We start from the raw sequence: 17,376 nt of genomic DNA, 5'->3' as shown, positions 1-17,376 counted from the left end.
GCTGGCAAATTATAGTCTTCCTGGTTCTTTTTTGCCTCCAAATCCCACAGACCTAAAACAGAAATAGGGGCCAGTGGGGCAAATTAGTAATCCAGAGGCCCAGTAGCCCATAACCATTATGGGCCACTGGGCCTGTCCAAGTTGGACCAAGTAAGATGGTATGTCTAGTCCAATTTGGACCCCTGCTGCATGGACCTCTGCAGTATCCACTGAGAGCTGGAGGAGGTCAAGTGCAGATGATTCATTAAAATATTTGCAACATAAAATGGCTAAAGTAAGAGATTAAGTTAAGGGGGAAACATTAAGTGAACAAATGGGTATTTAGAAAAAGACAACAAGTTAGTTTGGAAGTTAACTTTTAAAGCCATAACGCTGGGACTTTAATGAAAAATAATTTGAACTAAAAATTGAAGGCTGTTTCTAAAAACAGTTTTATTTATTTCTATTTTACAGAGCAACAGCTGACACATACTCATTAAAAGTTCTAATATTCACCAAAGTCTAACAGTACAGTCGTCGCCATAGGTTTTGAGAATGACACAAATACTGGTTTTCACAAAGTTTGCTGCTTCAGTTTTTATAATAGCAATTTCCATATACTCTAGAATGTTATGAAGAGTGATCAGATGAACTGCGAAATCCTTCTTTGCCATGAAAATGAACTTAATCTCAAAAATTCAATTTCCGCTGCATTTCATCATTCAGCATTTCATGCCATAAAAGGACCTGCTGAGATCATTTCAAAAAATTTCTCATCAACTCAGGTGAGAATGTTGACGAGCACAAGGCTGGAGATCATTATGTTATGCTGACTGAGTTAGAATAGCAGACTGGATGCATTAAAAGGAGGGTGATGCTTGAAATCGTTGTTCTTCCTATTAAACATGGTTACCTGCAAGGAAACACATGTAGCCATCATTGCGTTGCATAAAAAGGGCTTCACAGGCAAGGATGTTGTTACTACTAAGACTGCACCTAAATCAACCATTTATCAGATCATCAAGAACTTCAAGGAAAGAGGTTCAATTATTGTGAAGTAGGCTTCAGGGCCCCCAAGAAAGTCCAGCAAGCGCCAGGATGGTCTCCTAAAGATGATTCAGCTGCGGTATCAGAGTGCCACCAGTGCAGAGCTTGCTCAGGAATAGTAGGAGTCCATCTGCACGCATAGTGAGGCGAAGACTTTTGGAAGACGGCCTGGTGTCAAGAAGGGAAGCAAAGAAGCCACTTTTCTCAGAAAAAGCCATCAGGGACGAATTGATATTCTGCAAAAAGTACAGCGAGTGGACTGCTGAGGACTGGGGTAAAGTCATTTTCTCTGATGAAGCCCCTTTCTGATTGTTTGGGGCATCTGGAAAAAGGACTGTCCAGAGAAGAAAAGGTGAGCACTACCATCAGTCCTGTCTCATGCCAACAGTAAAGCATCCTGAGACCATTCATTTGTGGGGCTGCTTCTCATCCAAGGCAGTGGGCTCACTCACAATTTTGCCAAAAAACAGCCAAACATCCTCTGAAAGCAACTTCTTCCAACCATCCAAGAACAGTTTGATGAAGAACAATGCCTTTTCCAGCATGATGGATCACCATGCCATAAGGCCAAAGTGATACCTAAGTAGCTCGGGGAACAAATCATCTTGGGTCCATGGCCAGGGAACTTCCCAGACCTCAGTCCAATTGGGAACTTGTGGCCAATCCTGAAGAGGCAGGTGGACAAACAAAAACCCACTAATTCTGACAAACTCCAAGCACTGATTATGCAAGCATTGATTCTTATGAAAGAATGGGTTGCCATCTGTTAGGATTTGGCCCAGAAGTTGATTGACAACATGCCAGAGATCTAAAAACACTCAAGCAGCAAACTTTGTGAAAACTAATATTTGTGTCATTCTCAAAACTGTTGGCTACGACTGGATAAGGCTTTTTTCAAGTAAATACTGTGAGTGTTTCTATTTCTTGCTCTATTTATTGTCTGAAACGCAGTGAAGCCTGTTTAATCATTAAAATTGCCAAAAAGAGCAGTATCGGTCAGATTTTATGGAAATATTAATTGGACAAAACAAGACATTTATGAATGTTATTTTAGCCCCGCTAAACATTTGAATTTATTTATAAGCCAAACTAATCAAATTATAAAACCGGTATGCAATATACTAATTTTCTCTGAGATAACATGTTCCTGTCTGCATGATTAAGAATTACTTACACAATTATTTACTACTGAACCAAATGCTCTTTGAACTTTGCTGACTATTTTTCCACCTACAGGTTGTAATTATGCCTGTTGGAATGTTTTAGAGAAGAACATTTGGCATCGTTCACTGCTAACTGGGGTATAATTTTATTTATAGGGAATCTTACCCGGTGTTGCACGGTAACAGTAAATTTTAAAAAACAAATGTCAATGCAATATTTTAAGCTGTTTTCAGGATGTTACAGAGGCTTGAAGTGACAGATTTTGTATATTTCCCGAAGACATTTCCCCGTGATATTTTGAGGATGCGTTGGGACAACAGATTATAGCCGTTCAGTCTTAAACTCTTGGAAAGTGCTGGTTAGATTTCATCTGGTGATTGCATTCATGGTCCTTAGTTAATGAGCCCTGACCACTTTTGGTGCACAGATAACCATGTTTTTTGTTATTCTAGGAATATATTGTATATACACAGACAGCTCCATATCGTTGCTTACATATTTGTCTAATGAGTGAAACATTCCTGGTTTCAATCCAGGAGACACAGAGACACAAATATCTTTGAGTTTTTGTATGGAAAGGCATTCAGTGTAAAAAATAATCTGCCAAATCAAACATGTGGAGCTACCTGCTGTGGGCATCCTTTGTGGATAAAGGCGTAGCCAAAAGTAGCTACACAGTAGTGCACATGGTTATAGGTTTGCGCTTCTTGCTTCACGGCAAGAAGCTCAAACCTGCTGGTCTGCTGGGATCTTGGCACTTGCATGATCAGTCTGTTACCTATGTGGGTTCTCTCCAGGTTAATTAGTAATTCTAAATTGGCCTTGAATGGGAGAGTGAATCACCATCTTTCCATCTCTGTTAGCCCTGCAATACACAGGCAGTCTGTACTTTTAAAGGTACAGGAGCCTCAGGGAGCTTTGTGGGGTTTCTCACCAGTGCCACTGGGGAGTAACAGTTTTGAGTTTATATGTATATATAGAATTATAATAATAATAATTATTATTATTATTACTGTTAAAATTCTGTCTTCAAAAACCTAGGAATCATCAAAAGATATATATGTGGGATATATTTTCTTTATTTTTGAATTTATGTATTTTGGACTGTGTCGTGAAATTAACACAACTCATAAAGGGATCACTGTAAACGTTGCTGTATGCACTGGTAAAACTGAACAAATGATCTAAAAAAGTGAATCAAAGTGTAAATACACACAGTGCCGGTTCACCCTCTTGAAGAGATTTATGGAAGCTTGTTTCAACTGCTGTATTTTCTTTTCTTCTTTTTTTTTTGTTTCAGAGCTCAGTTGAAAATTTGTGTTATTATCTAAAAAATAATTTTAAAAAAACCCCTGATAAATCAGTGCTTCCATGAGATTCCTCCAATAACCGTTTATCAAAACTGCGCTGTCAAGATTGCTTGAATGACCACAGATTTCTTTAAAGCTCTCTTAATACTGAGAGAGCATCCAGGTGTACCAGACCTCTTTCCAAAAAAACTCAGTTGGTTCATTTTAAAAACATGTTTATAAACCTTTTACTAATGAAACATCCCTCTGGTAACATTTCAATTCAATTCCGTTTTATTTATGTATCTTCAAATCATATCAGCAGTCATCTCAGGGGGCTTTATATTGTTGGATAAAGACCCTAAAATAATACAGAGAAAACCTCAACAATCAGATGATGCCCTTTAAACACGCACTTTGTGAAAGTGGGAAGGAAAAACTCTCTTTTAACAGGAAGAAATCTATAGCATGACCAGGCTCAGGGAGGTGCACCCGTCTGCCTCGATCGATTGGGAGTGAACAAAAGACACACTTTGAAAGAGAGACAGAAATTAATAAAAACAAATGATTAAATGTGGGGGTTTTAAGTGCCACTAGCAATGTTATAGCAATGTTATTGATAAATATTTCAGAAAGGTAATAATTTGGAAGAATAATTTTAGGGAATATTACCTTTAAAAATAACCTTTTGGGAACAAAAAGTTTTGCCGATATGGACAGTGATAATATAGCTATTTAAATGTTTGCTGCTGCTGTCTTGGCCAGATCTCTCCTGAAAATTGCCTTTTTTTTTATGTCAGCGACTCTTACCTGGATACACAAGGATAAATGAATGTCTCTTTGTCATCTCTCATGTTCCGTCTGGCTCAAAAGGAGTTGATATCATTCATGAGAGATATGTTTGACAGATTATAGGCCAACAACTCATTTACAACAGTTTAAATACCAGAAATTACTTTTTGTCAGGAGATCCCTTTTTGCATGACACCGGTTCTGGTCCCCAGGAAGAGTGACAAAGTAAAGTAATCATGTGTGTATATTGTTTAATAATGGAACAAAGTCATTTGAGTCTAGTGCCTCACAAAAAACCCCAAAAACATTAATTGGGCAGACCGGTTCTGGCCCGCGGGCCGAGTGTTGGACACCCCTGACAGTACTGACTTAATTTATATTTCTGACCACAAGTAAACGCACCACTGGGGACTTATTCACTTGGTAAGTAAAAGCTGGCATGCGATACAGTGAAATAATTATTTATTTGTTTATTTTACTGCTACCACTACTACCACTCAAAAAAAACACGACCAGCTGATCGCGGACTTTTTAGATTTTTTAAATTAACTGCCTGACAGAAAGCGGAAGTGACGTAACTGCACACGCTTCTTTTGTCTGACAACCTTATCAGGAGGAAGTGAAGCTCAGACGAAGCGACTGGCTCACCGGAGGGAAAAAAACGAAAAAAAAAGAGAGCGAGAGAAAAAAAAAGAGGAGGAGGGGGGGAAACTTCACAGATTCACTGGAATTTGGACAGATTTGGAAACTGTGTCCAAACTATCCCGGCCTGCTGGAGCTTCGCGGAGGAAAGCGGAGTCGTCAGCTCCGGTAAACGCCACTCTTCTCCACGCAGTCGGTAGTAAATTTTGATAGATTCGGTCGACTCTGCTGCCGCCTCTCCACCCGTCCCCACAGCCGGAAGTCTGTGAGGATGGTCTATTTTTTTTTCTTCGCTTCAGTTTTTTTTATGCTTTTGGTTTTTTTCATTGCTTTGCGTTTATTTTTTCCCGAGCGGGAAGGCAGCACAGGCTCACACTGTGTGTCTGCTAAATGTATGTTAATCAGCACGTCGGGCCTGAATAACTGCAGGATGCACGGAGGCCAAATGGAGACCTGCTGTAGATATGCGCCTTACATTGTTCCGATATGTGGCGTTTTATGAAAGTTCATGTTTTTGTAGTTCTTTTAGGTCTACTTTATTCCGCAGAGCAAACTTAAAGCTAAGTAGCTGGATGTGGATCCCCTTTAATGCCGCTAAATACTGACATATAGGAAAGCGGGCAGGAAAGTTTAACCTCATATTATTTAATAGTGCTTTTTAACACATCTGGACGCTTAATCAGAGCTGCAGTTATGGAATTACAGCTGTATGGAGCCAAACACTTGCACCCAGACAAGGCTGTAATAGGCAACCAAACTAAAAACTAAAAGTGGGTGTGACAATACATGTTAGTTACACGGAAATAATAAAAAGTAACACAAATTCTCAACAAAACAAAAAAGAAAAACTAAACTAAACAGTATTTCATATATTCCTTAATAATCTGAGTGCAATAGGAAATATAAGTTACAAGTCTTCACTTTTAGTCTTTTCTGATACGTTTTAATTGTGAACACATTCAGTATGTGGGATATCTGTGCACACGTTTAGTCGAGTGTTTTTATTGATCTGAGCTTCTAAAATTCTCCCTTGTACAAACATCTCTTGTATTCTAATAGATCAAAACATTACTAAACATTTTCCAACAAAAGAAACTAAAATGTAACCAGCAAACTTAATATGGAAATTAATGAACAATAAGACAACAAACAATTAAGACAAAAGTAAAAGCTAATTGAAATATCTCTAACGACTCATCCATGAGACCAACATGCTAGTTTTGCTTTTCTTATCATATAAATGTACCAACTATCTCAAAAATCTATTACATTAATCTGACAAAAAAAGTAGTTTCTGAATTATTGACATCTCTTAAAATCCCCCCAGTATAGCCTCTGTAATATTAAACTTCATGAAAACAGTGATGCGGTACAATTCTGTTTTCTTTTAAGTTAGAAAAATTGGGTGATACCCACATGTTCATGGATTGTCTTATATGTTAAAGATCCTGGAGAAACAATGTAATATCGAATTTCCCAGAGGAACCCACCCGAGGGATTAATAAAGTTCTATCTTATCTTATCTTATATCAAGCTGATAAACAGTGTATTACAGTACCATCTATATTACTCATAGACAGCAGTATCTCGCATTGGTTCAGACCTGAACCTAAAGAAAATTGTATTAAATGAAGCTTAATTAAACATTAATGCTTATGAAGTGAAACTTTTAAATCAACAGAGACTCTTTTGGGATTTTTAGTCTGAGCAACAGCACATTTTCTTCTGCGACATAATTATCTCATTAATTAAGAAAAACAGAATCTTTCTCCCCCTTTCTACTTTTCCCTTTTAAACTGTATCTGTAGCAATAACACGTCACAGGAATGAGCCTAGTGCTTCCCCAAGAGACCCACACCTTCAGGGACCCTTTAAAAAAACCTCCACCCTCACACTGGGGAGTTAGTGTCTAGTAATTTGATTAACTGGGTCTTTTATTTAGTGCCCACAAAAGTTTTTGCCAGAGCCAAAAGAAAACAAACAGTGGGAGTGCATGTATTTCTACTCAGTAATATACAAAGCTCTTAACTGTTTTTTTTTCTTTCTTGAACTGGAAAACACCCTGTCAACCAGGTTTTCTTACAGTCTAAATATTTCGTATCACAAAGGAAAAAAAGCAGAAGTGTAAGTTATAAACTTCACATTGGCCTCATTCAGGGCTGATTTTGACCCTGGGGCCATATCGGCATAGTTAAAGTAACCACAGTGCTTCACACAGGACAAGTGAATCAAACCTGGTTACAGGTGAGAATAAAACAAACAAACAAACAAAAAGTGTCACCACAGTGTTAGAACCTCCATCGTGCCGTTAAACAACCCCTCAGACTCTTTGCAGTCATTTGCTGTGAGTTTCTTTAAAATAATTTCGCCTCCTATTGATTTTTGGAGGATTGTTTTGTTTTGCTTTTAGCAGCCAGAATTACATGAATTTCATTTCTCTACTTTAGTTTCAATGTCCTGGTTTGGCTTGTTGGTACACTGAGGTTAGAAGTGAAACAGTCTTTGCTTTTTATTCTAAAACATGTCACAACAACATGTGCTGCGTCAACACACTTTGTCTGCTTTACACCCGCCCCTACGGTGAAGCGACTGATATGGCGAGGCTCTTTAGGTCCAACCTTATTACCTGATCCCCATCTCGAAGAATGTCAAGATTCAGATTTGTGGTTTTCATTATTTCTCTTGGTTTTGCTAACAAGGTGTATGTTCTTAAATTAATTGGTGCTCTGCAGTGTGCAGTCAGCACTCAGGAAGCCATGTCATATTTTAGGAATAAGGTGCACAAATGAACTGAGAGGGTTGACAAACCATTACTAATTTTTGTAAATCCTTGTAGTGGGTGAGCCCTTAAAACAGTAATGCATTGATCTGGTATTTGTCTTGTCATTGATCTGCAGGAGAATAATGTAGTACATGCTCTTTGGTGTGGGAAACATTTCATTAAGGTCTTTCTCATTAGACATAGAAACACACTGCATGAGCATTTTCACTACAATTTTTAATTACTCTAGTAGAAATGTCTTCTCTTTTTTTTTTAGTCCTAATGTACACAAGCAGCTGTGAGGGGAAACAGGCTCCACTGCCACTTCATTAGGTACACCTAACTCAAACCAATGCTTTTTTTTTTTTTATTAATAAGCTATCCAGTGAATCGTAAAGCTAAAAAAATTAATTTTCTGTTAAAATAGTTTTATCGATGGGTCCTCCCTCCTACTTTGAGTGTTTTAATGTTAGACTAAATGTCATATGGCACAATGCATGTACCATTATTACAAATGTCAGCTTCCAAATCAACTCTAAAGTTAGACTTTATGTTTTATATATAAGATACATTTAGCTCATTTTAATAAATAATAATACATTCTAGTGTTGGCCAGCTGTGATGGAAAGTTTTTAAATCTTGCTGCTTTTGTGTCGTTGCAGAAATGATGGAAGACTCTCATTTTAATTCATCATATTTCTGGTCCCCAGTCCCGACTATGCCCGGACAGGTTAGGCTACAAAATAATTTACTGTTCAATCAGTTGATGACGGGGAGAGAATGTTTCCGTCAAAGAAAAATCTCCTTTCTCCTGACAGATTGAGAATGCCATGTTCCTAAACAAAGTAAAAGAGCAACAGGAAAAAAGCGCTTCCTTCTCTGCTTCCCCTGCATCTCACTACCAGACGACTCTTCTCACCATCCCCACGCCTGGGGCCAAGACAGATGGAGGAGGCCAGGCTGGTAGTGCGGCGCACCTCCACCCTCCGCACAGCACCCAGAACATCACAGTGTTGCCTGTCCCCTCCACAGGCATCATGACAGCAGGTGGGCTTGTTTCTGTGTTTAGAAACCTTTAAGCGTCTCTTTCTCAGTTTTGAGGTTGAAAGACTTAACATATTTGGGGATTGAGTTAAAAACACTGAAACACCAAATATTAAGGCCGTATTTAGATCCCATACCCTCAGTTTTTGAAGTATAATGTAACAGCAGTGTGTTAAATTATTTAGGTTATGAGAACAAACTTTGTAAATAGAGAAAATGGGAGTAAAATGAACAATTAATTCAAGGTTTTCCTCAACTGAGACAACTTTAGCGCTGTATTACAAACATTCTGCTTTGTAGTGCTATTGTTACACTTGGAGATGTAGATTATAGTTTAAAAAAATGCCTTTGGCAACATGTTCTTGAAGCTGTAAATTGAATTCCTCAACCTCAGTGACACTGCTCATCTTAGACAATTTCTCATCTCTGCTCTTGTCTCTTTCTCTGCAGCTGGTCTGGTGATCACGACTCCTCAGGGAACTCTAGTCTCTCCAACCTCCTCTCAGTCGTTTGTGTCCGGCCATCCAGCAACAACCATGATTGTTTCAGCACTCCATTCTTCAGGTGAACAGCATGTTATTATACACACACACTGGCTAACTTGTTTCTAAGTACAATATTGTTACTATGTAAATGATTAAAACTTATATGGGTGGATCAAACAGTGTTATAGATTTACTACGATTCAGAACTCAGGGTATTGTGTAAAGCCTGGTTTATGGTCACCTTATTGGTTTTGGTATGTGTCGACTGTGATGCCGCTGCAGCCCCATGGCCGTTACTTACTGGCGCTTCAGTGTGCACTGAACTAGAGATGGCACGATACCACTTTTTTATGTCCGATACCGATACCGATATCATAAATTTGGATATCTGCCGATACCGATATGAATCCGATATAGTGTTTTTTAATCAACAAAACTGTTTTTTAAATATCTTGCTGCATTTTGTATAAGTTCATACTCAAGTTTAAAACAACAACTACACTAAAGCTATTCTGTTATACCTGTATCCAAAAAAAATATTTCATAGTTCAGCAATACTGATCAATCTAATAAACTTAAACCTACACCATCCTCCCTATTCTGGTATTTTAAAGAGTACTTAGCGTAAATATTAAGCAACCTAACTAATAGGGTTCCAACTCCCAGCAACAATAAAAATAAATAAATAAAAAATAGGGAACCACCCCTCACGCTCCACCTCATGATGCTTAATCGACGTAATCAACCTTAATTTGATGCAGTGTGGAAAAAAAAATGCACAGAAATCAATTATTTTTCAAGAAATATTAAATAGATTCAACATCTTTCTTCAACAAAATTGCAGACTGCACAGATGGTACCTTCCCAAAGGAAAAAGTACTATAGCTTACTAGGGTATATATATATATATATATATATATTAGACTTAATAGTTACTATATACAGTAATGGACTTCTATTCATTTTGCATCAAATTAAAACTTTGGCTGTCAGATAATTATTTATTAAAAGCTAGACATTTTAAATGAGAATAAGAAAGAAAAGTATGTCTTTGTGCCCCCTTTTCCCTGTTAATGCCCTATCGGCCCCCCTGGCTAAACTTTGCTAGATCCGCCCCTGCACAGTTACCTGCCGTCAGCTACGTAGAAAAAGATCCTCGAGTAGAAAGTAATAATAAATACATTCTAACAACAGCTGATCAAGCTTAAACGTTCTGCTGTTGTTCAGCCGCTGGTTTCCTCTTTCTGGTGCAAAGTGGGCCAAAAGCAAACAAGAGAGACGGACTCCCGACAGAAAAGCCGATCAGCTGATCGTTAAGCAGTTTCATGATTGAAGTAGCAGCAAGAAGAGGCAGTCGCTCCATATATCGCTTGTTAAGCTTAACGCAGGAATGCTTTACAAACATTCAGAGATGGACTTACACACTTGCTTTACTTCTCTCGGGATAACTTTGTCGGAGATGAAATGCCAGGTTGCTAGCGAAGCTCCACATGCTATCCAGACCACCGACAGGTCCCGCATGCCACAGCCGCTCTATCACGTGATGCATACTGCTCGACGTGCTAACGTTCTGAGGTGAGTTACGGCGTGTTGCAAGTTTTGTGAGGTGCTTTCGTGATATTTAATGGATCGGATTACATTTTTTATTTTTCTCCGATATCCGATCCAGTAATTTAGGTCAGTATCGGACCGATACCGATACGTAATATCGGATCGGTCCATCTCTACACTGAACTCGCTGAAGTCCTCTCCTAGATAATAGGTGCAGCAACTTTTCATCAGTGCTGGTACATGAGTAGAAGAATTAGAAAGAAGAAGCTAAGAATTCATAGAGATTTCTCCAGAAAGTCTCATTTTGAAGGTGTTGCTGCAGCTCCTTCTTTGTAATCTGAGAATGTCTGAGCTTTAGTATATATCATTGAGACCAGCACAGTCGTATATATGTATGTACAGTATATATATGTATGTCGATGGGTGCGCTAAAGGCCCATTCTCTTCTGAGCTACCAAATGAAGTTTCATTGTGTGAACACGTAATGACAATAAAGGATTCTTATTCTTGTGTCTTCATAGCTTCTCAGCAATGCTGTGCACACTGGGTTACAAAAGTTGTCAGGTGCACGACACACTGAAACAACACTTAACATGGTTTGTGCTTTTAGCACTTTCATGAGGGCTACTATAATGAGCATAAACCAGGTTTAATATGACTAATCACTGACTGAATCCCTCATCTGTGAAATATTTTGGCTTTTGGGGGGCATTCATATGTTCTCTTATGGAGCTATTGAGACTATAAAAGAAAATTCTTACACTAAAAACTCAGGAGACAAAAATGTCTGAAGCATTTAATGATGACTTGATTACCTGGAACATGATCAAACCTGACTGAGAGTCTTTCTTGCAGTGCTAAGTTAGACTTTGTTCAGGCTGTTCGTAAATTACATCTCTGAGCTATGAACACATCTGTGTCCTTGTCCACAAAGCACAGAGTGATCTGATGAGTAGCAAAACCAGATTATTTTATTACTAAGCCTGTGTCAGTGACTTATGGTTCTGTCTTTTTAAGTAAATTTATGTCTTCCAGTACAATAGATGCTGTTTGAAACTGTTAATAAATTATTGGTGTCTTTGCTTTTAGAAAACAAACATAAATACAGATTTTCAGTATGAAAAGTGCCCATATTTATAAAAGAAGCACATCAATTTTGATCATGTGTCTGATGCTGTCCAAATGTATTCACATGTCGATTATACTGAAACACATTAGACTTCCTTCAGCATCTTCTGGTTTTCAGTTTGATGTCAATGCACCTACAGACCATTATGTAGATGGTATTTAAATATGGGATGGAATTATTACAAACTTGTTCCATCTTCTGCTTTCAAAACTCTGTTCCATCATCTTAACCTGTGACTGTCGATCTTCTCATAGACAAAAAAGAAGCGGACGGGAATCCACATGTGGTTGTGATGCCAGCGCCCTCCAAACGAGGGAGAAAGAAGAAGACCACAGTGTCTCGGGTTGGTCCTCTGGGCATGCCGGGAAATGAAACTGTAATACTGGCTCATCTGACGCCAGGTGGCCAGGTAAGAGAACAGCTACAGATGTGAAAAAGGAAGCGTGATGCAACGAACTGCTCATTAAATCAATTTTAATTTTATTATCAATAGGTGACAACTTTGCAGCATCATGCTAGAGATCCATATGATCTCTCAAATGAAGATGAAGACCATGCCTCGAAAGATAGCACGAAAACATACAGGTATTTATTTATTTGTTTAATGTTTTTAAATACTTGCTGCTCATCTCCATTTGTTCTTGCTCTGGCTGTGAAATATGCATACATCTGTTTCTCTGTTCACTTCTGGAAATTAGCATTGAGATTTTCAGCTTTTGTAGATGACCTTGGCAGTGCTGGATATTAGCGTCTGACACGCCGACTCCTCAGACAAACACTCTTCACTGCATGTTGTGGCTGAACACACCGGCTTTGTGATGGATGCTTAATTCTTTACTAAAAATGTATTTGAGAAAACAAATACATGCTTTGTAGATGCTCTCTCCGTCTGCACACACTGGACACAAACCTGTCTTCTACTCTCCCCTTTGTCCTTATATAGCATGCTCTTTGAGCTGTGATCTCACTTCTGTGTCCTTCTCTTCCTCTTTTTTTATAGTACCTGTGTACCTTTCCTCCTCAGTTTTCACTGATTTCTCCCTTGACATTTCACTGTGTTGTCTGGTTGTGTCGTCTTTATTTGATTTAACCCGCCTTTGTCTTCATTGATTTTTTTTTCTTTTTTTTTCTTTTCATTTTCTGTGATATCTTATTTCTCTCTGTGGGTCATTGCTCCATTACCCTGTCTCCTAATCTTCTTCTGTCCCATCTTCTCTCTTTTTTTTTTCTCCTCCTCTTGTACATCTCCCTCTTCTTCCTCCTCCTTGTACTTCCATCCCGTCCTTCCATTTCTCTGTCTCTACGCCTGTAGGTGCCGGATGTGTGCGGCGACCTTCTTCAGTAAGTCTGACATGCAGATCCACTCCAAGTCGCACACAGAGGCCAAACCTCACAAGTGTCCTCACTGCGCCAAGTCATTCGCCAACTCCAGCTACCTGGCCCAGCACATCCGCATCCACAGTGGGGCCAAGCCTTACACCTGCTCCTACTGCCAGAAATCTTTCAGGCAGCTCAGTCACTTACAGCAGCACTCACGGTACTACAGACCCCCCCAACCCCATTACCCACCCATACCATATACCCTGTTCTCTTAACTTGTCCTGCTAAGACCCCTCCTATGTTCTTCTCCATCCTGGTGAAGACAGTGAAGTGCAGACCATATTACGTTGCCTTGTGGATGTTGGCTCGCATGTTGCCAGTTCCATCCAGTGACCTTTTCAGCATATTAAAATTCAGATGACACCTTTGAAGTCTGGCCTTTGGCCGTAAATTTTTTTCTTTTGTTTTTTTCCCCCCTGCCTTTGTTTCTGTCTTTGCTGTGTTTGTGCAGGTCTTGCTCCTTTTTGCACTGCACCTTCTGTTCTTCTGTCTGCATGTGCTGTCATGTCTTCCGACACTGCTTCTTCCATATACACACATACCTATTTCAAATCTTTCAAAGTAAACTTCTAAAAAATAAAGTTGACAGTATTGTTGCTCTTTACCATTGTACAGCCCTTTGTGTTATTGATTTGATGGTTCATATCTTTGTCAGTGCTTTTCTCACCTTCAACACTCAATAGTGATGTTCTGCCATGCTTTGCTTTCATGCTCTGTTATCCTGTTTGTTTTATCCTTTTTGGGGGGCTGTGCTCGTATCAATTTTCCATCATTTCGGGAAGCACGATAAACTGATACATTTGTAAAACGTGTATTTATTATTTTATTGTTTTAAAGGGGACCTGTTATGCTTTTTTTTATTTTCCGGCATATGTATACCATTAAAATGCTGGATTTTCATATTAAACAAGTGAGTGTAAGGTAATTTCTATGAGGCAAAAACACAGCTTTTAGACTGTTCTTTTAGTTGTAGATACTTTGTTCAACTCTTAGCTCTGTATGATATCAGTGAGAGTCAATATCCATAAAGTGGTCACCTCAGGGACACAGCTCTGGCAAGGAGCATAGATTCCCCACCCACCTGCTGTTCAGACCTCCTGTCTGATGGAGAAAATTGACTGAAGGGGAGAGAGAAGGAGATAAAACGACTTGTTTCAGACAGCTGAGAGGCTGCATCAAGGGGCTGCATCAGACCTGTAAGGCTTGAAAAGCTACTCATGTTAAATTCAGCATTAGCTAAAAATTACATAACATAATGGGTCCCCTTTAATATAATCTCTTGTGTTTAAATCTTAAGCATCTAATCGAGTTGGTCCAGACAGATAAAATTGTTAAATTTGTTGGATGTTTGTGTGAATTTTGTAATTACTGCTGGCCGTAATCAGTAAAGCGTATTTTGTTGGGGTGTTTTCTTCAGAATTTCCAAATGTTTCATTGCTCTGTGCTTCATCGCCGCAAGCTTTAATTTCCTTGTGTGAGATGTTTTTCCCTGAAATGATAAATTAAGAGGATTATCTTAAAATGAGGCTTTTTTTGTCTTCAGTTTATCCTTACAGTCCTGTTTTCATTTCTCTCTTTTACCATCTTATCTGCTCTCATCAGGAACCACACAGATGCAAAGCCCCACAAGTGTCCCCATTGTACCAAGTCATTTGCCAACTCTAGTTACCTGGCCCAACATATCCGCATCCACACCGGAGTGAAACCCTACACCTGTTCCTACTGCGAAAAGTCCTTCAGACAGCTGAGTCACCTTCAGCAGCACAGCAGGTAAATCACCCACTGGTCTAGGGTTTCTCATCTCCTTGCGGTCAGGTTAGGTCACCCTGAAAGTGATAGGCGCCCGTGTTTGTACATGTGTGTGTTTTTGTGTTTTATTCAGGATTCATACCGGAGATCGGCCATACAAGTGCAGTCACCCAGGCTGTGAGAAATCCTTCACGCAACTCTCAAATTTACAGGTGTGAATGAGTTTGGTTCTGTTCTTATGCATGGAGTGTTTGGGTATTAACTAACTCTCAAAACATTTCACTGTATTGTTATGCCTTTTTTCCCACCAATAACAATTTTTTCCCCTAGTCTCACCGGCGTCAACACAACAAAGACAAGCCTTACAAGTGCCCGAACTGCAATAAAGGATACATAGATGCAGCGAGCCTGGAGGTGCACATGTCCACACACACTGTCAAACATGCCCGGATCTACTCGTGTGGTCTCTGCAACCGCACTTACACTTCAGTAAGACAAATGTCCATTTCTGAAGAGCATTACTACATGCAACACTATGAATCGCCTCACTGGCATCAGACACCTGGCAGCTACTTTACACCGTGTAGTCATGTCTCCACTGTTTCCCCTCTACCTATCCTCCCTTCATCTCAGGAGACGTATCTGGTGAAACACATGGAGAAACACAACCCAGAGCAGTTGACTGCATCAGCAGTCATGGCAGCACAGCCGGCACAACAGAACCAAAGCCAGGCCCAGGGCCAGGCTGGAGCTCAGAGCCGGGTAGAGAGTGCAGATGGAGCATCGAGCCGACCTGGAGGAGCTGGGAGTGGAGCGGCGGGCAGGGGCCAGCAAGGACAGAGCCAGAGCAACTACCCTCAGACAGAATCCATCTCCTGTCCGTTTGACCTCCATCAATATAAGACGGTGTCTGCCAACGACATCCAGTACAAGTCAGTCAGTGTGGCGGACATTAGTACCCACAAGGACCTCTGTCTCACTGTGTCAGCATCCACCATCCAAGTGGAGCATCTCAACTCTTAGAGAAGATGAAAGGAGAGAGAGTGGGAGGTTGGCAAGCTAAAATTTATTCATAATAACAAGAGATGGAGGATGAAGAGTGGAAAAATTAAAGCAATACTAAGATGATGCAGAAACTTTGGAACAAATGACTGTGCCTGAATGATTTTTTTGAGGCAGACAGGAGAAACGATACCATGACACAATAAACTGAAGACTATAATTTTAGTTTTATTTTTTTAAGTTTTATCTCTTCTTTTTTTTCTTGCCTTGTTTGATTTGTTTGCTTAGCTGTCCAGTCTGACGTGCATGTGAAGGCTGCAATAAAGTATGTTTCAGTCCATCACAGTGATGGTTTTATAATAGGAAGCATCTAAGAGATACTTCACTTTACTATTAACACCTCCTGCTCTTCCCTACAGATACAACTGTGGCCATCTCAAGTTATTGACTTTCTTTTATTGAAATTAGTAGTTGACTACGGAAGTATTTTTTTATACTTTCATACAGAAACTTTCAGTTTTTACATCAACGTTATTAACTCTGCGAAGTTATAACAACGGATGCTTGTGATCCTTTTTTTCTGGAAAGAAAAAATAGCAATCACATATATAAAGTTATATCCTACCAGTTTATAAAGTATGATTGCGTGCTTAAAGGTTATGGTAAAACACATAATGTATTTAAATCGATTTGCAGGCCTTCACGTAACCTTTGAGAGAGAGTGATGAGCCTGTTCATGTAATCCAGTTGTACTGCTTTGTATGTATGTCCTGAAAGTAGTGTTATTCAAATGTGCTTCTGCTATTATACTTCCATAGTAACAACATTTATAACACTTATTCATAGACATAATGACTCATGAGATTTTTTTCTGCTTATAATAAAAATAAAACCCTCTAAGTGATTACTTCTTTTTAATTTTTTTCTACTTTATTACCTTTTAAATTATTTTCATATGTGCTGTAATTGCTTTATGGGGGAACTTTAACTTTTTATCCTTTTTCCCCCAATTCCTTTCACATAGTCTTTATTTTTCTTAAAAAATAAATAAACACATTTATGTTGTTTATTTTATGACAATCATGCCCGTGGATCAGGTATATTTGCTGGAATGTGCAAATTTGCGAGGTGTTTACAAAAGTGGACTGTACCATAAGAGCACAGGGGTGTCGTGATCAATTTCTCGGATATTTTCAGATTATATTTCTACGTAATGATACACAAAGTAAAGATGTTTAATCGTTTGAAGTGTAATCGTAAAATGAGATTTAAATAAAGCCCCACAAATGCACAAAATGATCGGTTTTCCAACACCTAAAATTGGTTTCTTCCGTCATTCTCCGCAGTCTGCAGTGGATATGG

At 39.1% G+C, this 17,376-nt stretch overlaps 1 protein-coding gene across 4 annotated transcripts; it reads left to right on the top strand.

Moving 5' to 3' along the window:
* Positions 1-4,844: 4,844 nt before the first annotated feature.
* znf384b (zinc finger protein 384 b) lies at positions 4,845-16,927 on the top strand. 4 transcript variants are annotated; one of them, XM_085291694.1, is made up of 11 exons: positions 4,845-5,081; positions 7,952-8,007; positions 8,337-8,404; positions 8,493-8,721; positions 9,169-9,282; positions 12,138-12,292; positions 12,377-12,468; positions 13,196-13,420; positions 14,866-15,033; positions 15,146-15,224; positions 15,343-16,927. In XM_085291694.1, exons 3-11 carry the CDS (start codon positions 8,339-8,341, stop codon positions 16,033-16,035), a joined length of 1,821 nt encoding a protein of 606 aa, XP_085147820.1. In that variant the 5' UTR covers positions 4,845-5,081; positions 7,952-8,007; positions 8,337-8,338; the 3' UTR covers positions 16,036-16,927. The 4 variants fall into 4 exon arrangements, with proteins under 4 accessions (XP_085147820.1, XP_085147819.1, XP_085147821.1 ...); XM_085291695.1 differs by lacking the exon at positions 7,952-8,007 and having other exon boundaries at positions 4,847-5,081; positions 15,343-15,501; positions 15,646-16,927; XM_085291693.1 differs by lacking the exon at positions 7,952-8,007.
* The last annotated feature ends 449 nt before the right edge of the window (positions 16,928-17,376 follow it).

Source organism: Mchenga conophoros, linkage group LG11 (genome assembly GCF_057382185.1).
Source record: "Mchenga conophoros isolate Kocher_MC1m ecotype Shallow Benthic linkage group LG11, M_conophoros_male_GT1.1, whole genome shotgun sequence".
Lineage (NCBI taxonomy): Eukaryota > Metazoa > Chordata > Actinopteri > Cichliformes > Cichlidae > Mchenga > Mchenga conophoros.
Note: the sequence above shows the minus strand (reverse complement) of the source record. Positions and strands in the feature narration are given on the sequence as shown.

Coding starts and splice junctions, on each gene's coding strand:
- znf384b (XM_085291693.1), top strand. CDS start 8,339: ATGATGGAAGACTCTCATTTTAATTCATCATATTTCTGGTCCCCAGTC. Junction 12,469..13,195: donor GATAGCACGAAAACATACAG/GTATTTATTTAT, acceptor CTACGCCTGTAG/GTGCCGGATGTGTGCGGCGA. Junction 15,225..15,342: donor CGCAACTCTCAAATTTACAG/GTGTGAATGAGT, acceptor TTTTTCCCCTAG/TCTCACCGGCGTCAACACAA.